This window comes from Phyllostomus discolor, chromosome X (genome assembly GCF_004126475.2).
Source record: "Phyllostomus discolor isolate MPI-MPIP mPhyDis1 chromosome X, mPhyDis1.pri.v3, whole genome shotgun sequence".
Classification (NCBI taxonomy): Eukaryota; Metazoa; Chordata; class Mammalia; order Chiroptera; family Phyllostomidae; genus Phyllostomus; species Phyllostomus discolor.
In genome coordinates this window covers 37,044,223-37,070,729 of record NC_050198.1, presented here as the reverse complement: position 1 = coordinate 37,070,729, position 26,507 = coordinate 37,044,223, and the positions used below count along the sequence as shown (strand labels likewise).

The following is a 26,507-nucleotide window of genomic DNA, read 5'->3' as shown; positions in this document are numbered from 1 at the left end:
CAATGGTACATCGGACAAGGGTCTGGTCTCCAAAACATATAAAGAACTCACACGACTCAACACCAGGAAGACAAACAATCCAATGAAAAAATGGGCAAAGAATCTGAATAGATACTTCTCAAGGTAGGACAAACAGAAGGCCCATAGGCCTAGGAAAAGATACTCAACATCACTAGCCATCAGGGAGATGCAAATTGCAGCCACATTGACATATCACCACACACCTGTCACAAACGGCCATCACTAATAAATCAACAAACAACAAGTGCTGGCGAGGATGGGGAGAAAAGGGAACCCTAGTGTAGCGCTGGTGGGAATGCAGTCTGGTGTAGCCACTGTGGGAAACAGTATGGAGTTTCCTGAGGAAACTAAAAAGGAACTGCCTTTTGAGTCAGCAATTCCAATGCTGGGATTATACCCTAAGAATCCCGAGTCACCAATTCAAAAGAACCTACGCACCCCTATGATCGTAGCACTGCTATTTACAATAGGCAAGTGCTGTAACAACCTAAGTGCCCATCAGTAAATGAGTGGATCAAAAAAACAGTGGTACATTTACACACTGGAATACTATGCAGCAGAAAGGAAGGAAGGAAGGGAGGGAGGGAGAGAGGGAGGGAAGGAGGGAGGGAGGGAGGGAGGAGGAAGGAAGGAAGGAAGGAAGGAAGGAAGGAAGGAAGGAAGAAGGAAGGAAGGAAGGAGCTCCTACCATTTGCAACAGCATGGATGGAACGGGAAAGCATTATGCTAAGTGAAGTAAGCCAGGCAGTGAAAGACAAACACCATAGGATCTCACCTATAAGGGGAATCTAATGAACAAAATAAAGTAAGGAACCAAACAGAACCACAGGCATGGAAACATGGAGTGGACTGAAAATGCCCAGAGGGGACGGGGAAGGGGAAGGGGGACAGTGGTGGAAAGAAGGGGAAGGGACTAGACAAAGAACATGTAAGAATGACCCACAGACATGGGCAACAGTGTAGGAATTGACTGTGGGAGTGGGGGGGGGCGATGGGCGGAGGGGGGCGCATTGGGACAACTGTCATAGAATAATAATGAAGGACAGTTTAAAGGAAAAGCCTTCCAGTGGGCACAACTTAGAACAATGCACTGGGTTGTCCATTCTGTTTGTAAAAAGAAATGGGGACACGTGCAATCGTATACCAATTCATGGCTGCCACCAAGAGTTTCGCCACATGAATCGGCCTTGGAAGGGAAATGTTTAGAAAATTAATGGCAAGAAGGGCTGAGAAGGAGACATGTAGGTAGACCACTCTGAATAGGCAACAACATCAGTGAAGATATCTGTATCCCATGTGAGTGCCTACCAAGTGGTGGTGTATTTAAAGGAGGATTTTAATAAGTAAATGAATAGGATGACCCATTCTGTGGCTATCCACCTCTTTCCCCAGCCATTCTGTCATTGTGTGATGGGCTTAAGAACATAGTGGACATAATACCAGAGATATAGATTACGCAGTCTCAGCAACATGAGGGTTCTCCCAACAGGGCACACCTGGCTACAGCCACTGCTGAATTCCCAGTCTGCCAAAGACACGGACCAATACAGAGTACTTAGCTCAGTATCATTCCCCGGGTGATCAGCCTGTTGACAGCTTGATTACATTTTACAGCTTCCATCAAGTCACGGCAGCTTTTTTGCTTACCATAGTAGACACTTACTCTGGATAAGAATTCGCCTTTCCTGCATGCAATGCTTCTGCACATACTGCCATCCATGGGTTCACATGGTGCCACAGCCACATTCATGGCATTTTACAAGCATTAATTTTTCTCTCAACATGAGGTCTATCTGCTTGACAAATTTGAAATTGTGCAATGCATTACTGTTAGCTATAGGCACACAGATCTCTAAAAATAGATTCACCTTGCAAAACGAAAACTCTGTGCATGTTGAAAGCAATGTTCCATTTCCCCATCTCACTAGCACCTGGCAAACACCATTAAAACCGCGGCTTCTAAAACAAAATAAGATAGCCCTACACACCGATTAGAATAGCCAAGTCCAGAATGCTAACAACATGGAATGCTGCCGAGAATGTGGAAGAGCAGGAACTCTCGTCCACTGCTGGTGGGAGTGCAAACATGCACAGCCCATCTGGGAGACTGTTTGGTGGCTTCTTACAAAACTAAGCATACGCTTACCAAGCGATCACCATCCTTGGTGTTGACCAGACTGGCTTTAAAACTTATCCACACAAAAACCTGCACGCTTTTATAGTAAGAAGTTTTATTCACAATCGTCAAAAGTTGGAAGCAATCAAGATGTCCTTCAGCAGGTAAGTGAACAACCTATGATACATACAAGCAATGGAAAATTACCCGGGGCTAAAAGAAATGAGCTATCAAGCCATGAAAAGACACCAGGGAATTGTAAATGTATATCATGAAGTGAAATAAGCCAATCTGAAAAGGCTACCTAGTGTACGACTCCAACTAAATGCGATTCAAGAAAGGCCAAAACTATGGAGAAAGTAAAGGTCAGTAGTTGCCGGGGGCTGGGGGGGAAGGGGTAAATAGGCAGGACACAGGGATTCTAGGGCAGTGAAACTGCTCTTTATGACACCATGATGATGGGTCTATGTCCTTATACCTTTGTTCAAACCAGGAGAATGGACAACACCAAGAGTGGACTGCCATGCAAACTATGGCTTTTGGGTGATTATAAGGTGTCAAAGCAGGCTCATCAGTTGTGATAAACGTGCATCTGATGGGGGATGTTTACAATGGGGGAGACTGCACGCATGACGGCAGGGTTTATAAAAAATGTCTGTACATGCCCGTGAATTTCACAGAGAAACTGAAGCTGCTCTAAAAAGTCAAGTCCCAATAAAAGTAAGTATCTGCCTTTATGAGCTTGACTATTTTACATTCTATATAAATGGAATCATACAGCATTTGTTATTCTGTGACTGGCTTACTTCACTTACCATAATGTCCTCAAGGCTCTCTGTTGTGTCCCACCTGGCAGGATTTTCTTGTTTTTTTAAGGCTGAATGTCATTCCACTGTAGGCATGTTCGCCATTTGCCTTATCAGTTTATCTGTTGACGGACATTGAAGTTGCTTTCATATCTTAGCTATTGTAAATACGGCTTCAATAATCATGGGGGTGTAAACGTCTCTCAAAGATCTTGACTTCAATGCTTGTGGACATTTACCCAGAAGGGGGATTGCTACGTGACATGACAGTTTTATTTCTAATTTTCTGAGAAACCTCCACACTATTTTCCATAGCAGCTGCACCATTTTACATTCCCTCCAATAGTGTGAAAGGTTTCAATTTCTCCACGTCCTCATCAGTACTTATTATATCTTTGTAATAAATTTTAAAAAATGTGTCTTTGTTGTTCAAGTACAGTTGTCTCCATTCTCCCCCCTCCCCACCACCACCACCCCCAGTCAGGAAATGCATGGATACATTTTTAATTTGGCCACACAAACAAGCAGTATCTCACGGTGGTTTTGTTTTGCATTTCCCTGGTAATTAGTGATGTTAAACATCTTTTCGTATAGCTGTTGGCCATTTGTATGTCTTCTTTGTAGTCATGTCTATTCAAGTCCTTTGCCCATTTTCAGTTATTTTTTCCTCCTGAAGTGGAGAAAGAAAAAAAAAAAAACTCCTTTAGCTCTGGCTGGCGTAGCTGAGTGGATTGAGTGCGGGCTGGGAAACAAAGTGTCCCAGGTTCGATTCCCAGCCAGGGTACATGCCTGGGTTGCAGGCCATAACCCCCAGCAACCGCACATTGTCGTTTCTCTCCCTCTCTCTCTCTCTCTCTCTCTCTCTCTCTCTCTCTCTCTCTCTCTCTCTCTCTCCTCTCTATCTCCCTCCCTTCCCTCTCTAAAAATAAATAAATAAAATCTTTAAAAAATTTCTTTATATTTTCAATATTATCCCCTCATCAGCTACATGGTTTCTTCCATTCCATGGGTTGACTTTTCTCCCCCTGTTGATTATTTCCTTTGTTGGACACAACTTCTTAGTTTGATGTGGCCGCATTTGTCTATTTCTGGTATTGCTTGCTTCTGGTTTTGGTGTTATATCCACACACACAAAAATCATTGGCCAGGTTCATGCCCAGAACTTTCCCCTAATATTTTCTCCTAGGAGATTTACAATTGCAGGCATTGCACTTAAGTTTCTAGCCCATTTTGAATTGGTTTCTGTGAATGATGCTAGATAAGGGTCCAATTTCATAAATGGATGTTTGGACAACATTAAATCTTCCAATCCATGAATATGTCTGTCCATTTTATTTTTGTCTTAATGTCTCTCATCAGTGCTTTGTAGTTTTCCATGTACACCTCCTTAGTTAACTTTAGTCTTCAATAGTGTGTGCTTTCTGATGCTACTGTAAATAGTATTATTTCCTTATTTTTTTCTTTTTAGAGTAGATTGTTAATGTTTAGATACAACTGGATTTCGTATGTTGATGTCACATTCGGACACTATACTGAATTCATTCATTAGTTCTAACACTTTTGGTGAAGAGTTTTTAAGATTTTCTACGTACATGAGCACGTCGCCTGCAAACAGACAGTTTCACATCGTTCTTCTTGAATGGAATGACTCTAGTTCCTTTTCTTGCCTAATTGCAGCACTGTTCAGAGCAATGGTCAAAAACTGAAAACAACCCTTAGTGTCCATCTACTACAGATGGTATAATCATACCACAATCACTTTGCTAAAATCATACGCTGGAATTCTAGTCAACAATGGAGACAGAGGATCGACAGCTACTCTGAATGACATGGATGAATCTCTCAGTTATGGTGCAGAACAAAAGAAGGGAGCTATAAAAGGAAGCACACGGCATAATTCTGTTGATGTAACTTCATATAAAGTGGTGAAGCTATACAAAAAGGCACCGAGATGATTATCACAAAGTCAGGAGAATGACTCTATGCATGGGAGAGGGAGTGGGTTGGGATTGGGAGGAATTCTGGGAGGCTGGCAGTGGTCTATCTCTTGACCTTGGTCCTGGTTACATGGGTGTTTGCTTTTATAAAGTGTCTAAACCTGGCACGTATGTTTTATGCAATCTTCTGTACCGCATATGTGAAAAACGCTCCCTCCAAATAAATGTAATACAAAGAAAATTACGTGAAGTAGAAATTTTGATGAAGTTTGAATTGTTATGGGTGAAACACCTGATCTTCGAATCAAGAGATCGGCCAGTGGACATTGTCATTAAAAAGGGGGGAAGCAGGGATTCTTTAAACTTATAGGTACCCCATCATCAAGTCATCTCTGTAAACATCTCTCTTGCTAGCCATTTCACCCCATCTTTATATCAATTCCCAACTTACTGATGACAGACAAACTGGAGGATCAACATCATCAATGACAAGATCATTAGGCATCTCAGGCCAAATCCTTCACAGTGAGACTGGGCCACCACAACTAAATGTAGGCAGGTGCACAGGGTAGTGGTATGGGGGTGCATTGCACATGGTCATCTGTGCATTTTTCTCGGGAGACTTCACTGCAGTGACTTAGGGTTCAACCTTACCACATCGAACTGGTACTTCCACCCAGAGACCTCCCCGTGCTAAAGAATCTAGAGAAAGCTGAGGCCTGTCCTCCTTGTGCTGTGAGACTGGACGTGAACTGTCCATGCCGGAACCGATGGTGGAAGTGCAGAGTTGGCCTAGGTCGTGCACTGTATAGAGAGAACCGGGCAGTGGTTTTGTAACGGTGGGAAATTGTAACCCAGCCCACCATTGTTTTGATGTTGTTCCTGTAAGTGCTGACTCGGTCTAATACGTGGCCTATAGATGAACAGCATGTTCGTATGAGAATCCTAGGAACCAGTTTCGAAAGATACAGACCCGGATCCTCAGGCATCCCAGCTCGGGGAGATTTGCTGACCTTCAACCACAGAGTCCCAGGGCCATGAAGCCAGCGTGACTAAACCAGGATGATGCGCACGGGACCCCCACTTGCCTTATCGAACGGACCCTGCTCCTCTGCACTAGAGAACTCTGCAACCCCCTCTCTTGATGTCTTGGTTCTGTTCCCTTCTCCCTCCTTATAAAACACCTCTGCCTTCACTGAGAGGTGGAGATGGGCTTTGAGACAGGAGTCCCCCATCTTCCAGGAGATGAGCTTTGAGACAGGGGTCCCCCATCTTCCAGATAGCCAGCTTTTGCAAATAAACCACTTTCCTTTCCAAGGGCACCTGTCTCTGGAGTACTGGCTCTCCGCGGCAGGCAGGCAGCCGGACCCGCCTTCGGTTACAGTTTGGGTTTTCTAGATTTCAATAGAAATTGTTCCATCCCCCAGGCTTTGCTTTCTAGGCTGAACAGTGCTAATCTGTTTTGGCCCCACCTCCTACTGATTGTAATTTCTGCATCAGCAGAACAAAAAATATTAAGTATGTGCCCCACTTTCCTGCGCAAGACAATTCTGGATAGGGAAGTTGGCCAGGAAAACAAACAAGAAGGACGACGACGACATCATTTTCAGTGGCAATTCCTAGTGGCAGGGTAGAGTAACGTTGACACAAACTGTATTCTCCGAGGAATAGTCTCTCATCCATCAATCCAGCCAGCCAGCCAGCCAGCCAGTCAACGAATTTTCACACGTGAGCAGTACTAAGCACCACGCTTAGCACTGGGAGGGGCTGGGGTGTTTGTTTTGGTCTATACAGGGAGGTACGGACTTCAGTTGCCTTTAGCAGATAGACGCGTAGGTATTCCAGCACCGGTTACCGAGTGAAGTGTCTCTTGCCCATTACCTGGGAAGATCTGCTGGATTTCCTACTCCTGTTAACTGTGGAATTTATTTATGCATACCAGGCTCTGCCTCTGGGCTTTCTTTCTGTTCCAGAGACCCGGTACCACAATATTTAAATCACTGTGGCGTTAAACACGTTTTAATATCTGATAGGGCCAGTTTCTGCGCATTGCACATTTTTTTTTTTTTCCTTTCAGGAACGTGTTCGGGCCCGCGGCAGGGGGCGGGGTCGCACCTCCTCCGCGGCTCTGGTTCCAGCAGAGCCTCTCAGACGCGGAGATGGAAATCCCGAGGCTGCTCCCGGCTCGCGGGATGCGACAGGGCGGCGGCGCTGGCAGCCCCGCGGGCGGCGGCCGAATCCACGGAGGCCCTGACCCGCGGGCTGGCCAGGCCCCCGCGCGCCGCCTCCTGCTGCTCCGGGGCCCCCAAGATGGCGGGCCCGGGCGGCGGCGCGAGGAGGCCCGCGCGGCCTCACGGGGCCCGGGCTCAGGCCCGAGCCCTTTGGCGCCGAGGCCAGATCAGGCCGGCGGCGCCGGCGGCGGCGGCGTCGGCGGCGGCGGCGACTTCTTCCTGGTGCTGCTGGACCCGGTGGGTGGCGACGTGGAGACCCCGGGCGCGGGCCAGGCCGCAGGGCCCGTCTGGAGGGAGGAAGCCGAACCCGGCCCAGGGCTCCAGGGGGGCGAGAGCGGCGCGAACCCCGCGGGCCGCCCTGCGCCAGGGCCCCGCTGTCTGTCCGCGCTCCCCGCCCCGGCCCCGTCCCCGATCCCCGCCCCAGGCCTGGGCCCCGCCGCGGCCTTCGCGGGCACCGTGACCATCCACAACCAGAACCTGCTGCTGCGCTTCGAGAACGGCGTCCTGACCCTGGCCACGCCCCCGCCGCCAGCCTGGGAGCCCGGGGTCGCGCCTGCCCCGCAGCCCGGCGGTCTGGTCGCCCCGCAAGCTGGGGTCCCACACGCCGCGCAGCCTGGCGACTGCCCGGAGCTGCCGCCGGACCTCCTGCTGGCCGAGCCCGCGGAACCCGCGCCCGCCCCTGCGCCGGAGGAGGAGGCGGAGGGCCCGGCCGCGGCCGAGAGCCCCCGCGGGCCACTGGGCCCGGGCCCGGGCGTGGTGCTGTACCTGTGTCCGGAGGCGCAGTGCGGACAGACCTTCGCCAAGAAGCACCAGCTGAAGGTGCACCTGCTGACGCATAGCAGCAGCCAGGGCCAGAGGCCCTTCAAGTGCCCCCTGGGCGGCTGCGGCTGGACATTCACCACCTCCTACAAGCTCAAGAGGCACCTTCAGTCGCACGACAAACTGCGGCCCTTCGGCTGCCCGGCGGAGGGCTGCGGTAAGAGCTTCACCACCGTGTACAACCTCAAGGCGCACATGAAGGGCCACGAGCAGGAGAACTCGTTCAAGTGTGAGGTGTGCGAAGACAGCTTCCCCACGCAGGCCAAGCTCAGCGCCCACCAGCGCAGCCACTTTGAGCCCGAGAGGCCCTACCAGTGCGCTTTTTCCGGCTGCAAGAAGACGTTCATCACGGTGAGTGCTCTGTTTTCCCATAACCGCGCCCACTTCAGGGAGCAGGAACTCTTTTCCTGCTCCTTTCCTGGCTGCAGCAAACAGTACGACAAGGCTTGTCGGCTGAAAATCCACCTGCGGAGCCACACCGGCGAGAGACCTTTCCTTTGTGACTTTGACGGCTGTGGCTGGAACTTCACCAGCATGTCCAAACTGTTAAGGCACAAAAGGAAGCACGACGACGACCGGAGGTTCATGTGCCCTGTGGAAGGCTGTGGGAAATCTTTCACGAGGGCCGAGCATCTGAAAGGCCACAGCATAACCCACCTGGGCACGAAGCCTTTTGTGTGCCCTGTGGAAGGCTGCTGTGCCAGGTTCTCCGCCCGCAGCAGTCTCTACATTCACTCTAAGAAACACTTGCAGGATGTAGACACCTGGAAGAGCCGTTGCCCAGTGTCCACCTGTAATAAACTCTTCACATCGAAGCACAGCATGAAGACCCACATGGCCAAAAGGCACAACCTCGGCCAGGATCTCTTGGCTCAGCTAGAAGCTGCAAATTCTCTCACGCCCAGCAGTGAACTGACCAGCCAGGGACAGAGTGATCTCAGTGATGCAGAGCTGGTGTCTCTCTTCTCTGATGTGCCTGGCAGTAGTTCTGCTGCAGTGCTGGACACGGCATTGGTGAACTCGGGAATCTTGACTATCGATGTGGCTTCTGTGAGCTCCACTCTGGCTGGGAGCCTCCCTGCTAGCAACAGTAATTCCTTAGGGCAGGCTGTGGACCCGCGGGCCTTGATGGCCACCACTGACCTCCCTCAAAGCCTGGATACCTCTCTCTTTTTTGGAACGACAGCCACCGGGTTTCAGCAGAGCCCCTTAGATATGGATGATGTCACCAGCGTGAGTGCGGGGCCATTGGGATCTCTGGGCTCTCTGGCTATGAAAAACTCCAGTCAGGAGCCCCAGGCTTTGACCCCCAGCAGTAAGCTGACTGTGGACACAGATGCTCTGACTCCTTCAAGCACCCTTTGTGAAAACAGTGTCTCAGAACTACTGACGCCGACCAAAGCAGAATGGAACGTACATCCTGATGCTGACTTCTTTGGGCAGGAGGAAGAAACCCAGTTTGGATTCTCCAACCCAGTGGGAAACCATGGTTGTCAGAAAGAAACAGATCTGATCACGGTGACTGGCAGCTCATTTTTGGTATGAACTCGCTATTCGTTCCTCACAACGTTGGTTACTTTTATTAATTATGCTCATTTTCGAGGATGTTCTGGACTAAATGTGTAACTGTGCTTCTTTTTCTTCTTCTTTTTTTTTTTTTTTAACAGGTTTGAAAAAGAACAGAGCCCCAGGCTACAAGTTCCGCGGTTTCCGTGCTGATCTGGAGTCTGGAACTGACGAGTTGTGTGACCCTGAGCAAGTCACTTAACCTATCTGAGCCTTAATGTCCTTATTTATAAAATGAGGTGGTTTGAATAGATTGTTTCTAAGGTTCTTTATGCTGTGTGATTCCTTGATAACATGCTTCTTTCCATGAAAAATATGATATTTTTTAGTAACAGCATTGCATGTGCTTTTAAAAAAACAGTCATAAAGGACACATAATTATGTAATGACCAGGTATCTTCAACCATTATCAATTCATGAACAATCTTGTTTATCTGATCTCCACTTTAACCCTTTTCCAATATTATTTTGGAATGAACACCAGACATCACATGATTTTATGATTGATTTCAACCATAAACAATTTATAGTTTTAAAAGTTTTGGGCTCTTTTTGGGAAAAACTACAATTCTATTATCATACTTAAAGTTAACAATAATTTCTTAATACTAATAAAAATTCAGTTAGGGTTCCAATGTCCAGTTGTCTCATAAATGGTAATTGTTTTAATATTTTAATAATTAGGCTATTAATTAGTCTTGTGTCTTTTTTATTCTTTTTTAAATTGAAGAATTTTTGAGTTTTTTATTTTTTCAATTACTTTTGACATACAATGATGTATTTTAGGTGTACAACATAGTTATCAGCCATTTGTATAATTTCAAATGTGATCAACTGAATTAGAAGCGTCTTTTTAATCTATATATTTGCCCTTTGCTGACTTTTCTTGCAATTTTATTCATTGAAGAAAACAGGTGGTTTCACATGTAGCATTTGCCAGAATCTTAAGTTTTGTTGATTACATCCCTGTGGTGTTAAGTTCCTCTACTCTCTGTTTCTTTATTTTTATAGTTGGATCTAGAGACTTGATCAGATTGCAAATAGGACTTTTTGTGGAAGAATGTTTCATAGGTTGTCTTGTGTTCTTTTATCAGGTGGGATATGTCTGGTATTATCTCATGATATCTGTAACTGCTGCTATTCATTGCATTAATCCATGATTACCTGTGCTTCATATATCGTGAATTATTCATGTAGAGTTTCTATTAGCAGAGAAAGAAACACTGTTTAAGGTATTTATAAAAAAATTAATAGAAATTATTCAGTCCCAAAACATTTTCTTAAACAATGATAGAACTAACAAGAAAAAAAGCAAAATAAAATGTTCGCTGTTCTCACCATTTATCTTTCTGACCTCTTTTGATATGGGAGGCTTCCTCATAGAAATTGCCAGCCAGGACTTTGACATGAGATAGATTCAGGATCAAATTTGTGATGGATAAAGAGGCCTTGCATAAATTAGCCTCACAAAACCTCAGCTTCTTAGCTGTCAAATGGTCATAGAAATGCACACACATGGCTAACAAACCTTAGATTTTCCAGTTTTTAAAATGTAAGGGAAAATATCTGCTTTGGCATATTTTGATGTGCTTATATAATCTTTCTACCCCCTTGTTCCTTCCTGCTTTAAGGGAGAAATTGGGGTAATTTAGACCTATTCATGTTCAAACAATAAGGTTTATGAGGGTTAAGATGAAGCAGGATAGGTAATCTCTCTATTCCCCCCACTGAATAATTTTCTCCCCAGGAAAGTCTTTGGGAAAATGCTAGGAGACATTCCACATGCATTTTTCGGCATCTCTCTCCATTAGATAAATATGACACCATCTTTGCTCTGCTTTCAAAGTCAGACTTCACTGTGACTGTGGATCCTGCTTTTGCATGAATGAGAGCTCACTGTTTGCATTTTCCTAGATTTGGAAGGAAAGACTGAATCTGAACATTGTGTAAACTGTCGCCTTATAAGTGTGGTATTTTCAATTTTGTGGAACATCTTCACAACTGGTGAAGATGAAGAAATCTTATTTTGTTTTTCAGAATGACCCGTTGTTGTAGTTTTGGCAAAGTCTGTGCTTTGGGCTCATGTGACAGTTTAGCAGACTCACATTCCAAATGGGCTTTGGACTGACAGTTCTATATATAGCTTTAAAAAAGAAGATAAATTCTTTTACTTCTCCCTTCCCACCCATCCAACTTTCATGATTCGTTCCTGTGTGTCAGAACTAGCTGCCGCTTTCCACTTTAATTGGTTTAGTACCTTCTGCTTTCTTCCCACTCCACCCCTTTGCATGTACATTCCAGTTCTTGGCCATGCCTTTCTTTTTCTTTTTTTTTAATAGTTAGATCTTTTCCTGCCTCTATCCCACATACACTTGCCTCATGGCCCGTTTCCTGCCAGTGGTAACATTTGCTGAGTGTACACTGCAGTTCTGTGTGTACAGTAAGAAGTTATTTTCTGAGCTCAGATAATAATGTGTGTGTATGTGATGTGACTCGGATAATGGGAGATCATTTTCTATACTCTCAAATGAGAAATAGTTTTCTGTTTCATTATTTCCATTTCTAAAAAGTTTTTACAAAGGATTCTGCTAATTAATCCTTATTTGCTCTAGCGTATTAGTCCAATAGTGTTTGCATGTGAACGTCTGTGGATGACAGATATTGTGGCACTTTGGCAGTGCACTAAAAATTTTCCCCTTTGAAATGTTTCTGTACTGTGTGTGTGGGGGGGTATACACACATATATTTTTACAGTGGTTGTATTCATTTATTGAAAAAATTAGTGATACTTTTGTAAATCAAAGAAATGCACAGAATTCCATTGTGTCTACTCATTCAATAGTTTTTCTCTCTTTGCTTTGGAAATATTTATATTCATAAAGTGCATTTCAAAAATATTGTCAGTCATTAAAGCCTCTTAAACAGACCACTATTTTTCATGTCTGACAGATATGTGTGTTAAGTATTGAAATGAACACACAAATAGCAGACAGCAAATAAATTATTTAAACATGAAAAGAATTTAATACTGTGACTTAATTTTTTAATTCCTTAAACTGGCCTCGTTCCAATAAAAATTCATAATCTATGTTTTTAATACTCTTTGCTGGAATTTTCAAACGGCATGTTACTTTTCTCAAAACTAAAATCTTTTGTCTATGAGCGCACGTTTTCACTGAGTAAATTTATTTAAATGATTTCTCTTTCAACACCATTTTCTAGAAGAATGGCGAAGCCTTTATACTTTCAATGTAAGAAGTTTAATTTCTGTTGGTGGCAGCATAAAGTTTTCATCACTCCTTTTAAATAATGGTACATATTTTCATTTAATCCTATGTCCTTTGTGTTTCTCCTCAGTTATTGGTTTTTATTAAAAATCTTGATAATTGAAAACACAATAATAACATGATGCATTAAAAAGAAGAGTGTTTCCAGGGGCTCTGTTGATCATGTTGATCATAAGTTAAAAATATATTGGCCTTGACATTTTACCAAGTAGTGTAATTAATATAATACACTTGAGTAGCAAGAATGAAACATGGATAATTAATGAAGTTTATTTGTCTCTGTGACCTAAACTCTTCATGTTCTTATCGAGGAACCATATGAGAAGGCAGTTTGTTAGCTGGGAATTCCACTGTATGTAGTAAAATTAATATTTATGAAACATCATCGTGCAAAACACAACATAACATATTGAGGGTTCTATGAGAAACATGCAACTCTGACCTTCCATAGCCGATAGGAAGAGATCAAAACCATATATTAAACAACTGGAGAACAAAAACGGGAAAAGTTTAATGTGGTACTAAAGTGACTAAGAGGTAAAAAAAACAGAATAATAAGGATTTTATTCTGAGCACAGGTGAGAGCCAGTGAACATGTTTTACTAGAGAGTGATAATGAAAATAATGTCTTAGAAAGGTAAAGCTTTTGTAGGAATTCAGGTGAGATAGGATGAAGCATGAAGCTTGAACTAGAGTGGTGTCAGTGGGAAAGGAAAGGAACAGATAACGAAAATATTTGCAAATTGAAGAAGGAACATTACTTAATGTTAGGGAGATAGATAGATATCATAAAGAGATTGAGACAGAAATCAGAAATAATAGCTCAGGTTTCCTTGGGGAGTATAAACATACAGTGTGGGGCAAAAGTAGGTCTACAATTTATATGGAAAATAAGAGAATAATTAATATAAGAATAAAATTTTGCATATAACTATAAACCTACTTTTGCCCCACCCTGTATTTTTACTATCAATGAGGGAATTAAAGTATCCTTTTTGGAAATGAGTATGTAAAGAAGACCTTCATGTAATTGGTAATTAATCAATCATAGTTATCCCTGCATAAGCTAGCATGATGTGGTCAATCCACTTTCTAGAGGAAACAGAGGGTTACTTCTTGGTTCCCTCAGGTATGCTGAGAATGGTTTAGACAGTTCTGATCCTTTTACTTGCCTTTGAATTACCAGAGGCCCCTCATCTTGTCTGGAATGATCTAGATCTGCAGTGATCAATATGGTAACTACTACCATATGAGGCTCTTTTTTTAAAAAAGATTTTATTTATTTATTTTTAGAGAGGGAAGGGAGGGAGGGTAGGAGAGAGAGGGAGACACCAATGTGCGGTTGTTGGGGGCCATGGCCTGCAACCCAGGCATGTGCCCTGACTGGGAATTGAACCTGTGATGCTTAGTTTGCAGCCCGCACTCAATCCACTGAGCCACGCCAGGTAGGGCCCATATGAGGCTCTTGAGCACTTGAAATGTAGCTAGTATGACTGAGAGACTGAATTTTAATTTAACTTAAACTTAAGAACTACAACAGTTTAAAATATTTTTCTGTTAAATACAACTTTATTATTTTGGTAGAATTAAGTTTCACTTTAACCACTGAAAATTTAACATTTGAACTGAGATATGCTATAAAGTACAAACCAGATTTTGAAGGCTTGGTACAAAATATTAAAATATGTAATTAGCATTTATATACTGATTACACATTGAATAATATCTGAATATTTTTCAGCTTTACTGAGGTAAAATTGTAAAATAAAATTGTAATTGGTACATAACGGTGATTCCCACTATATAATTAATTAATTCATCTATCACCGGTTATATTTTTTGGGTGAGAACATTTTATTTTAAATATATTTGCTTAAAATAAAATAAAATAGCACTTCCTGGGTAGCGTAGTTGGTTGGAGCATCAGCCTGATATGCCAAGGTAGTGGTTTTGATCCCCAGTCAGGGCACATACAAGAAGCAACCAACAAATGCATGAATAGATGGAACAACAAATCTATATTTCTCTCTCCTAAATCAATAAGTAAAAAATATTTTAAAGTCTTAAAAATATATAATAAAATTAATTTACCAGTTTTTTGCCTTTTTAAAATGTCGCTATAGAAAACTTAGCTTACACATATTATCACAATTTTTTAAATTAAAAATTACATACATTGTTTTGTTACATTTCTTTGGCCAGCACCAATCTGGATGTTACATTACCCTTCCACTTTACTGTGCATCAAAATGAGCTCTGAAATTTCTGTTGTCCATCGAGTGTCTTTTCTACTACTGCTTTTCAGACTCAGTGACTATTCTATGTTTAGGATAAAAGTAATCTATGTATTATTACAGATTCTACCGTAATTTGGTCAACTTTGGGATGAATTTCAGCAGTTCCTCATGAAAACTGTATTGGAATGAGTATTACCTGCATTTGTCTCAGTTGGAGTAGGATTGCTAAAGTCCAATATCCCTGAATCTGTGTGAGATTGGCTAAGGGCTCCTTAGCCAGCCACCTCTGCCAGTGGAGAAAATCTGAGACAAATGATGACATGAGACCCTAGTCATGAGAGAATCCCTGCTGTAGTCTATTTTATGTCTTCTAAATTTCCATGACCACTAAAAGAGAGAATCCTAGAAGGAGTGGTAGGGGAAAAAAGAGTGAAAAATTAAAGGAGGAGCATGAATAACTCTTCAAGAATTACACTGCATTTAATGGTAAGTTTGATAAAAGTCTTGTCAACTAGAACAATTTTTTGTTCTCATTACTTGCTAATATTTAAAGACATACAAACTCTTTTAACCCATTTTTTCTAAAGAAAACATCCTAACAGTATTTTTAAAGGAATTACATCGGTATCCCTCAAAGCACCAGCAATATCTGAATCCCTTAATACCATCCTTTATACTTATTTACCAAATTACCTAATATATGTTATTACACCAAAGCACTGCTCATTAATCTATTAATAAATATTTTACTGCTTTTGTGATAAGTATTGTACTTATGTTAAAAGATATGATCTAGATGGAAAACTATTAAAGCTAATATATAACAGAGCTTTAAGAGGTACTTTATTTTATAGATTTTACCAAAATAAGAGGTACCATTTTCTCTGAGTAGATACACATTTTGATGAAGGTAAATCACTATGCAGAAAATCATCACATTTATTTCAGTAGAATCTAAAATTTCATTTAAGGTATAAACATTAGAATAAAATTGTTTTAAACTAACATTTTGACAGGTGTTTTAGAAGTAGATTTGATAAACTCTAGTAAAAATTTTTGAGAACCAATTATAAAATACGTTTTATTTTGATTTATTTCTAGACTATAATCTTTGGCTTGAGATGTGCTGGAAGTTATCCTAGAGATTTTATATTTTCCTTTCATTTTATGAATGAGAAAAAGTATTATAGCCGACACTTAAGTATGTGAAAAATATTGTCTTATAAGACATCAAAAAAATTTAATTTTCTGGAGTAATGACACTATTTTTTAAGATAATGTCATAATATAGACACATTAGCTGGAAGGAAATAGTAATTAATTTCATGTAACATTTCAGGCTGAGACAGAGTTTAACATGGAAGAACCTAAAAAGATTACCAATGTTCTGGGGTGAGAGTGGGTGTCTAGGTCAACAAGCAAATGTTATGACTTCTAGATTAAAAAAATAGCTTAATATTTTCAGTCAGTTCCATAATAGCAAAATAAAACTTTGTTTAATGATAAATGATTTTAAGTGTACAAGATGTAAAACAGGCACAAAAGTAAAAAAAACAGATTTCGAAGTATTCTCCTTATAGCATGATTACAAAAGAATGCCATTTATTTTACACTGACCTCCCTCTTCTGTTTACATTGGGTGTCCAACCCACAGACTGCATGCAGCCTGGGATGGCTGTGAATGCAGCCCAACACAGAATCGTAAATTTACCTAAAACCTTTTTTTTGCTCATCAATTTTCAGTGTTTGTGTACTTAATGTTTGGCCCAAGACAGCTCTTCTTTCGGTGTGACCCAGATATGCCCAAAGGTTGGACACCCCATACAACACAGAGGAAGATAACCTCAAGGTGAGATTTGGTTAATGTGACAAGGAAACTGGCCAGAATAGAGAAACCTGGTGAAATTCTTGGGAATGTGTTACCCAACGCAAGGAGTTCACTGCTTAGGGCATTCTATTCAAGAATGAGATGTGGTAGATAGTTTTATTAACTTTCTACAAGTAAGAGGCAGAATTCACATCCAAAGCTGTCTCTCCAAAGGGAGACTTAATACTTATGTGCCATTTGGTGTGTCACACATTGATTTCTTGTTTGCAGTTGGCTACATTCCCTGGGTTGAGTTCCTGCTCATCCTGTTTACAGCTGTGTCTGTAAAATACTGTGCTACATTTTAACATTTAGCAAGAATAGCATGTAGTAAGAATCACCCAAATCTTAGACCTTTGCCCTACCTCGTTTTTGAGGGAATACGGACGAGGGTCGTAATTTTGCAACTGCTTCCTGTTGAACATGGTGTATGTCTTTGAGTTAGAAGAGTGAAATTCTCTGGCTGCCTGGCTTATGAAAGTCTTGGGACACTTTAGGATCTGGAGTCCTGAGAAAAGGAGTGCATAAGGAAAGCACTACTTGCCTTGGCTGGGTAGGTCGGTTGGTTGGAGTGATGTCCTGATTCACAGGGTTGTGGTTTTGATCCCTGCTTGGGGGACATGCAGGAGTCAACCGGTGAGTGCATGGATGAGTGGAATGTGACAAATTGATGTTTCTCTCCCCTCCCTTTCCCTCTTTTTTTCTCTGGAATCAATAAAAAAGTTTAATTAAATAAACTTAAATGGTTTTTAAAAGATAGCACTACTCTAACAGGAGATGTGCACCATAAGAGGTAAGGCAGAAGAAGAGAAACTGAAAATCACTCATTAAATCACACTGTGGTAAGGATCTAATGAGCAAGTTGGGCCAGAGTGCCAGCCTCCATAAGGACAAAGAGTTCTAAACCTATCAGATTTGATGCCAATGTCAACAAGGGAGAGAAGTGGGGATGCTATCATATCTGAATCTTCTTCCTCAATGATCCAGGATTTTTATTTAGGAATCACTTATTGAGCTGCTACCCAAGACTTGAAAGAACAATAATCACTTATTGAAGTCTATCTGGGACTTTAAAGAACAGGTAGGACCTGGGCAGGAGGTGACTATGCAGAAAGGGAGAGCCCTAGTGGATGAAACACAGCAATCTCGGGGGGAAGGGATAGCAGATTGACACAGATCCCGACTCCTGGGGTCTGAGGCATTGTGGATGAGATGAGACAAATTCACACGGACTACCAAGTCCTGTGGAGGAAAAGGGATGGCGCGGCTTCTCAAGAGGAGAAAAAGCCTCAGAGCGCTTCAGCCACTCTCCCAAAGGAGAGTACCTCGACCCTTTCCTTGACAAGCTTTTATTGGGTTCAATTTGCACAGGAATACAGGGTGTATACATAAAGCTCATCAATCATTGTCAGGCAGAAATGATCAAACAATAGGTAACATTTAAAGAACTCTGAGGGCTTATTCTGAGTCAGGGTCAGATAGTTAAAGGGCCATAAAACTTTGGGGAACAAACTCACTTCCTGCTTGGACCCTTATCATTAAATTGAGGGTATTAGCAAAGTAGGCTTCATAGGATTTTATTCATTCTTTTGTAGCTTTGATCGCCCTAGGGAACCTACCCTTTGCAGCATAGGGCTGCACCCACCTCCAGCATTGTTTCAGGCTTAAGGCATTGTTTCAGGCCTACGTCAGGCAGGGGAAGTAAGGCGGCCAAGAGATTAGGAGACTTCTTGTAGACTGAATGAGGACTCAGGCTATGTCAAAGCCGAGAGGCGAGGGTCCATCATCCCCTTTTTCTATAGCTCCCAAGTCCTTCCCTGAGGGCCCTTTGTGACTATGCCTGTCTTATGTCATCCCTCCCTTGAGGAATCTTACCCGTCATTGGCTAATCAGTCATCCGCCCAGGGCCAAACAGGGTGAAGAGAAAGGGAGCAGAGGTGGCACTCCTACAAGGAAGATAAGCTTTGTCTCCTAAGTGGCTTATGGTCCCAAGTTCCTTAACTTAGCCTTAGCCACGGGGGATTACAGCTTCTGAACCCAGGCAGGGCAGTTCCCAACAGCAGATGTGATAATTCTATACAATATCCAGCTGATATCCCATGGTTTCTCAAGCACTGATGCTGAACATGTGGCCAAGTGAAGAGCTGCACCTTGTAAGGCACTTTGGCCTGAAGAGGGAGGACAGACAGCTCAGGAGGAAGTTCTGGCAAGGACCTCTGCATCCACACTCTTGGGACAGTGCACCAGGGAATACAAACTCTGTGTTCATACACACACACAGGAGGAGGGTAAGGCCAAACATGTGAGGGTACACTTCAGACCCACACACCACAAGGCCCTCTATGATCAGACATCCTGTTAGACACCATCCCCTAGAGACCCAGCGACACAGCTCCAGCTTAGAGACTAAAGCCCTTCTAAAAATCAGAATACAAAGGGAAACCACCACTAACTTGCTACCTTTTTTCCCCAAATCTATTTCCCAGTAAGTGCTGGGATGGGCCTTGAGATGAGCAGATCACCTGAGGACTACACAACCCCTGGTTTCCATCTTTCACGGACTGTGACTCCGCCAACCTCAGTTTGGAAATATTAGGAGCTCAAGAAGGTACACAAAAGAGCTGTGGGTACAGGTTGTTCAAATCAGAATGAAACAGGAGGAAAAGAGTAAGAAGTATCATTGATGCCACAAGTTACTGTTCACATGAGGCACTGCCCAGCCTCATCTCTTCTCTCCAGCTCAAGACACCCACACTGTGGCAGAGTCACCTCCTACTACAGTTATAGGTCCAGGCTCCTAACTTCTGTACTCCTAGACAAAATGGTGTGACAAGGCCTCCCTAAAGCTTGTATCCTATGTCCCAAGCAGATGGGACTGTGAGGAGCACAGGACAGGCCCAAGATGTCTGGTGTAACAGCTTGGTTCACATGCCAGAATTCAGACCCAGTCTGCAAAAAAGAAGGCTCTGGGTAATGTGGCCTCCCTGCACCTGTCTCTCTTCCAGCTCATACTCAGCAATGTGGTATTCTGTTCCTAGGCTTTTATGGCTGTCTCTGGCTGTGACAAAACACTGGGATGCTCCACCTTGATGCTTTCACAGCAGGGCAAGGGCCTAGGTCAGCCCATTCCACTACCAGTCAGCAGACTCCCAAAGCCATAGGGGCCTGTGCCCAGGCTGAGTGGGGGCAATCTTAGCTGTATTTACTTTTCAATAGTCTTAGAGTATTTGGCCTCTATTACCACATGCTTGGTAAAATTTCTGGAATCACATCTGCTAATAGAATATCTCTTAAGACTTTTTGAAGACATGTGGCACATAATTTTTCCTCTTATCCTTCAAAGGAAAGGAAGCAATGGGGTTCTTATTCCAATAGCCTACAAACTGCTATATTTTTTGGCTTGTAGATAAAACCGGTAATTTTTACCATATAAACACAAGCACATATACTTTTACACCATTAGCCATAGGCTGGATCCCGGGTGCCACAGTCAAACCTTTGCCATTCAGTCTTGTTTGTAAGAGATCATCCCTTCTATCCCAGATCACCTGCACTGAAAACCATGAGTCATTTGCCTATCCTCCTCAGTGAAGGTGGTATGGCCTGTCTGGTGAGAACCTTTTTCAGGGTACTGGCAAGGCTTGGGTGCCATTTCCATTTCCCTCATGATATCACCCTGGCTTCAGGTGCTCTAGAAGGTGCACTCCTTGGATAGAAGCAGGACAGGGGTTTCAAGAGAGAAGCTATTGTGGTAAAGTAACAAATGTGATTTTAAATGATGTCATGGGAAATACTAAAAACAATGCCTCCCAAATTCATGACTCCTAGCCTGGAGTAAGGCTGCTGAGGGAAGGACTGGCAGTTTGCTACTGTTGATCTATTTGTAAGTGCTTAATCTCTTTAAGTCAAATAAACAGAGCTCTTTTTATTCAATTCTGAAGAATGCACCCCAAGGGGCTGCATTCAGTGATCAATTCGAGTATCTCATAGCCAGCACACTCCATATAAGACAAACAAGGACTACAAAGAACAAAATCTAACTCCCGCAGGTCAGAAATTGAAGGGTAGTGAGCACTGTGATCCCATAACCTCTACTACGAAATACTATCAGTGACTCAGGTTTCCCTGACAGCCAGACAACCAGACCAGAGATCATCACCAGAGAATGTCTTGAATTGCCCCACAGGCATTCCTCAACCCTCCAGCGTTAGACCCAGGTTGGTCCCTGAATCTGGCATCCCAGGGACAGCCTCTGCCTGAGGAACCTGAAACCAAGCATATACAAATGAAAAAGCAAAAATGAAATTATCCTTTCAACAACCCTAAACCAAAAACAGGAATAGAAATACTAATAAAAGCAACCACTGAGGCTCACCAACCTGCCTCTCTTCCTAAGTACTGAATGAAACAGGTTCAGGTGGCCACTTAGCTTCGCTCTCCAGGCAGGCCAGGCAACCATGCTAGTGGTCAACACCAAGTGGGGAGTTTCCCATAGAACAGGTCCTCCATCCAGTGGAGACACAGGTAAGTAAGCCCCCAATGAGCTGCTGCTGCCAACTGCTTCACTAATATGTCCACACCAGGCCAAGAGGGAGTCCCTTTTAGGATATTGCCTTTGAGTTGTTAAATTTGCTATTGAACTCAAGAAATTTGCAGCTTGGGGCATTCTACTCAAGAATGAGATGTTGTCATTAGGTAGTTTTATTTACTTGCAGCAAGTAAAGGAGACAGGACATTCACATCAAAGTTCTGTCTCTCCAAAGGGAGGCTTAGCCATTGCTTATATACACTATTTGGTCAATTACATGTTGATTTCTTGTTTGAAGTTGGCTACATTTATTGGGTTGGGTTTCTGTCAAGATAATCCCCTTTACCCCTGTGTCTTCAAAATACTGTTCTACATTTTAACATTTAGCAAAAATAGCATTTGGTTAGAACTGCCCTGAACTTGAGACCTTGTCTTATCTAACAAATGTAGCAGCAGCAGCAGTTCAAGCTAGTTCAATGTTAGTGATGTCACAGTGAGACTTTTCCTGTCAAAAATGTGTGCATGTTAGTTAACACCTAAGTAGAGTCAAACCTCAACACTTGCTATTTCTAACAAGATTTAGCATTTCCAGGCCCTGGCTGGCATAGCTCAGTGGATTGAGCGCGGGCTGTGAACCAAAGTGTCGCAGGTTCAATTCCCAGTCAGGGTACATGCCTGGGTTGCAGGCCATGACCCCCAGCAACTGCACATTGATGTTTTTCTCTCTCCCTCCCTCCCTCCCTCCCTCCCTCCCTCTCTCTCTCTCTCTCTCTCTCTCTCCCCCCTCCCTTCCCTCTCTAAAAAAATAAATAAATCTTAAAAAAAAGATTTAGCATTTCCCCCTTAAATTAACATATATTGTGGCTTCCTGGTATTATTATTTTGTTATATCTTTTAAAAATAATTGAGCCCTGGCTGGTGTAGCTCAGTGGATTGAGCGCGGGCTGCGAACCAAAGTGTTGCAGGTTCGATTCCCAGTCAGGGTAGATGCCTGGGATGCAGGCCATGACCCCCAGCAACTGCACATTGATGTTTCTCTCTCTCTCTCTCTCTCTCCCTCCCTTCTTTCTCTAGGAATGAATAGATAAAATCTTAAAAAAATAATTTAGTCAGGTTCATAATGGTAAAAAGGCATATGTCAATATTTAATATTGTATCTCCCTTAAAACTTTTGACTAAATCAATTATTTTATTTTATTTTTAGGCTTTTTTTAATGATCTTTTTTCCCATTACCATTTATCCCCCTTATACCCCCTTCTCACCCCCTGTAATCACCACACTTTTGTCCATGTCCATGAGTCCTTTCTTTTTCCCAATTCTTCCCCCTCCAACCTCCCTGCCCAACTAGCTGTCATCCTGCTCTTCATCTATGAATCGGTCTCTGTTTTGCATGTTACTTCAGTTTGTTCATTAGATTTCACATATGAGTAAAATCATAGGAGAGAAAGACAAGTGTCTTTCTCTGAGTGGCTTATTTCACTTAGCATAATGCTCTCCAGGCCCATCCATACTGTCACAAAGGGTAAAATTTCCTTCCTTTTTATGGCCGAGTGGTTCCCACTGTGTGAATGGCTCATAGTTGTTTTATGCACTCATCTGTTGATGGACACTCGGGCTGCTTCCATATCTTGGTGATTGTAAATAACACTGAAATGGACATAGGGGTGCTTATGTTCTTTTGAATTAGTGTTCCTTCACATATACATAGTCCCAGAGGCAGGATTGCTGGGTCAAAAAGCATATTCATTTTAAAAATATACAATAACAATTATTGTATATTTAAATATTTTTGAAATATTACATAAATGCAGCGAAGTGTATAACTTGATACATTTTCACAAAATGAAAAATAGAACTGTGTAACCACCACTTTGCTTAAGAAATAAAACCCTCCCAAGCTCCTCAGCTTCTCGTCTTATATACTTGTTACGGAAACACCTCCCCCACCCTGGGTATTTTTGTTCTATGGTTCTTATTTGCTGGTAGGAATTGTGGCTCTCAATGTCAAAGTTTGATAAAAAGGAAAGGAACTGTTTAGTCAAAAGTTATACAGGTTTAGATTAATGGTGGAATACTGCTGTTAAATCCCAAAGTCCCTTTAAAGCACCCACAAACACACACACAGTCCTGCTTCCCCTTGCCAAATGAGGCCAGTTAGGGGTACCATATCTAAGCAAAAGAAAATAGAAGTCTGTAGCTTGGCTAGGCTCCCGTTCTTAATCCAAAACCACATCCTCATGGCAGGTTGGGGAATCCTTCTGCATCATTTCAAACAACCTGGCCAAGAGAGAGAGAGTTAAGCATGGTTGCAACATCTTGCTTTCTTGTGTTCTAAGCTGCATGGTCAAGACAGCCCCCTCTTCACCCCCAAAACCATGTGCATAAGGCCCAGCATGGCTGCCAGGTGCCTGGGTTTAAATCCTCACATGGATCTTCCTCTGTAACCCCATTTCCAACTCCTCCCACACTAGGTTACACCTACCAGTAGTCTGGTTTCTTTTGCCCTTCTTGGCTGCCATTGTTAGTCTGCGTAAGAGTGGCATAGTGATGCAGAAGCTTCTAAGCTGCTCTCACAGGTACTGGAAGCTGCTCCAACTACATCACATCACGGGTTACAGTCAGGCCCATCTCCCTCGCTCCGAGCACAAGCACAGCTTTTTAACATTATTAAAACACTGGCCAAGTTCTTCAGATATGCAAAGTGGCTCCCTATGGCCCTGCTCTGCTTCCCTCATCCCCCAAGCAATAGCTGTGGGGGTTTTCTGCATTTTAGGAGACTTCTAGCTCAGTAAGTACTCCATTATACTTTGTCTTTTACAATCTCCACACTTCCCCAATGGTAATCATTATCCTGATTTCTAGTATTATAGATTACTTTAGCTTATTTTATAAACTTATATAAATTGAATTACATAGTACATTTTTTTGGCCTGGTTTCATTTGCTCAACATTGTGTCTGTGAGGTCCATTCATGTTATTCAGTGTAGCAGTTCATTCATTTGAATTTCTATATGGGATCACATGATATGGACTCAAAAGTAGATGGGTATTTGGATTGTTAAATAATACTAATCTTGTGTATGTATTATAGTGCACTTGCATTTAGATTTCTGTTGATTAGACACCTAGGAGTAGAATGGAAGAATAGTGATATTATGTGTTTTGAATTCATTAGTTACTGTCAGTTATAAATATAATGTGCAAGACTTTCAATTGCTCCATGTCCTTGCCAACTATGGACATTTACATCTTTTAAGAAGATTTTAGCCATTTTGATTGCTTGTCTAGTAGTACTTTATTGTGGTTTTAAATTCACATTTCTTGGGTGGCTAATGAGATGAAAATCTTTTCATGTTTATTGGACATTTGGGTATCTTCTTTGGAAGTTCCTGTTCCAGTCTTGTGCTTAGTTAAGTGGGTAGGAGTTTTGTCTTTCTTTCTTAGTGATTTTTAGGAGGTTTTTCAATATATTTAGGATAAAAGCACTTATTGGTTAGACATGTGGACAATATATCATCCTACTCTTTTCCCTCTTGTAAATAGTGTCTTTTTGATGAACAGAAGTTTTAATTTTAATGTAGTCCTGTTTTATTTGTTGTTTTTTTTTCGGTTTTTGACTTTTATCTTTATTTTTATATTTTAATTATTTTGTTGTTGTTCAATACAGGTGCCAATGTTTACCCCCCACCACTCCACACCCCAACCCCAGCCAAACCCACCTCCCTCCCTTGCTTTCACCGCCCCTTGGTTTTGTCCATGTGTCCTTTATAGTTGTTCCTGAAAACCCTTTCCCCCTTCTTCCATTACCCCCTCCCACCTTTCCTCTGGTTACTGTCAGATTGTTCTTAATTTCAATATCTCTGGTTATATTTTGCTTGCTTTTTTCTTTTGTTGATTAGGTTCCAGTTAAAGGTGAGATCATATGGTATTTATTTGTACCTCACCACCTGGCTTATTTCACTTAGCATAAGGCTCTCTAGTTCCACCCATGCTGTCATGAAGGGTAAGAGCTCCTTCTTTCTCTCTGCTGCATAGTATTCCATTGTGTAAATGTACCATAGATTTTTGATCCATTCATTTACTGATGTGCACTTAGGTTGCTTCCAGCACTTGGCTATTGTAAATTGTGCTGCTATGAACATTGGGGTGCATAGGTTCTTTTAGATTGGTGTTTCAGGGTTTTCGGGATATAATCCCTACAGTGGAATTGCCAGGTCAAAAGGCAGTTCCATTTTTAGTTTTCTGAGGGAATTCCATACTGTTTTCCACAGTGGGTACACCAGTCTGCATTCCTACCAGCAGTGCACTAGGGTCCCTTTTTCTCTGCATCCTCTCCAACACTTGTTGTTTGTTGATTTGTTTATGATGGCCATTCTCACCAGTGTGAAGTGGTATCTCATTGTGGTTTTAATTTGCATCTATCTGATGGCAAGTGATCCTGAGCATCTTTTCATATGTCTCTGGGCCCTCTGTATGTCTTCTTTGGAGAAGTGTCTGTTTTCACAGATGTACAACAAACATTTCAGAAATTTATATGGAACCATAAATGACCCCGAATAGCTGCAGCAATTTTGAGAAAGAAGAACAAACTAGGAGGGATCACAATACCTGATATCAAACTGTGTTACAAGGCCACTGTAATCAAAACAGTCTGGTACTAGCATAAGAACAGACACTTAGACCAATGGATCAGAACAGTGAGCACAGAAACAAATCCTAGTCTCAATTGTCAATTAATATTTGACAAAGGGGGCAGAAGCATAAAATAGAGTAAAAATAGCCTCTTCAACAAATGGTGTTGGGAGACCTGGACAGCTACATGCAAAAAAATGAAACTTGATCACCAACTTACACAACACAGAAAAATAAACTCAAGGTGGATAAAAGACTTAAATATAAGTTGTGACACCATAAAAGTCCTAGAGGAGAACATAGTCAGGAAAATCTCAGATGTTCCAGGAAGCAATATCTTCACCAATATGTCCCCTAAAGCAAGGGACATACAGGAAAGAATAAACAAATGGGACTTCATCAAAATAAAAAGTGTCTGCATGGCTAAACAAAATAGCATTGTAATGAAAAGAGAACCAA

At 42.3% G+C, this 26,507-nt stretch overlaps 1 protein-coding gene across 2 annotated transcripts; it reads left to right on the top strand.

Moving 5' to 3' along the window:
* The first annotated feature begins 6,824 nt into the window (after window positions 1-6,824).
* Window positions 6,825-11,818, top strand: ZXDB (zinc finger X-linked duplicated B). Of its 2 annotated transcripts, XM_036017145.1 has the most exons (2): window positions 6,826-9,469; window positions 9,598-11,818. In XM_036017145.1, the coding sequence occupies exons 1-2, from the start codon at window positions 7,040-7,042 to the stop codon at window positions 9,601-9,603; spliced, it is 2,436 nt and encodes an 811-aa protein (XP_035873038.1). In that variant the 5' UTR covers window positions 6,826-7,039; the 3' UTR covers window positions 9,604-11,818. The 2 variants fall into 2 exon arrangements, with proteins under 2 accessions (XP_028378557.1, XP_035873038.1); XM_028522756.2 differs by lacking the exon at window positions 9,598-11,818 and having other exon boundaries at window positions 6,825-9,476.
* The last annotated feature ends 14,689 nt before the right edge of the window (window positions 11,819-26,507 follow it).

What these genes read in the sequence shown, in the direction of transcription:
- ZXDB (XM_036017145.1), top strand. Translation starts at nt 7,040, where the DNA reads ATGGAAATCCCGAGGCTGCTCCCGGCTCGCGGGATGCGACAGGGCGGC.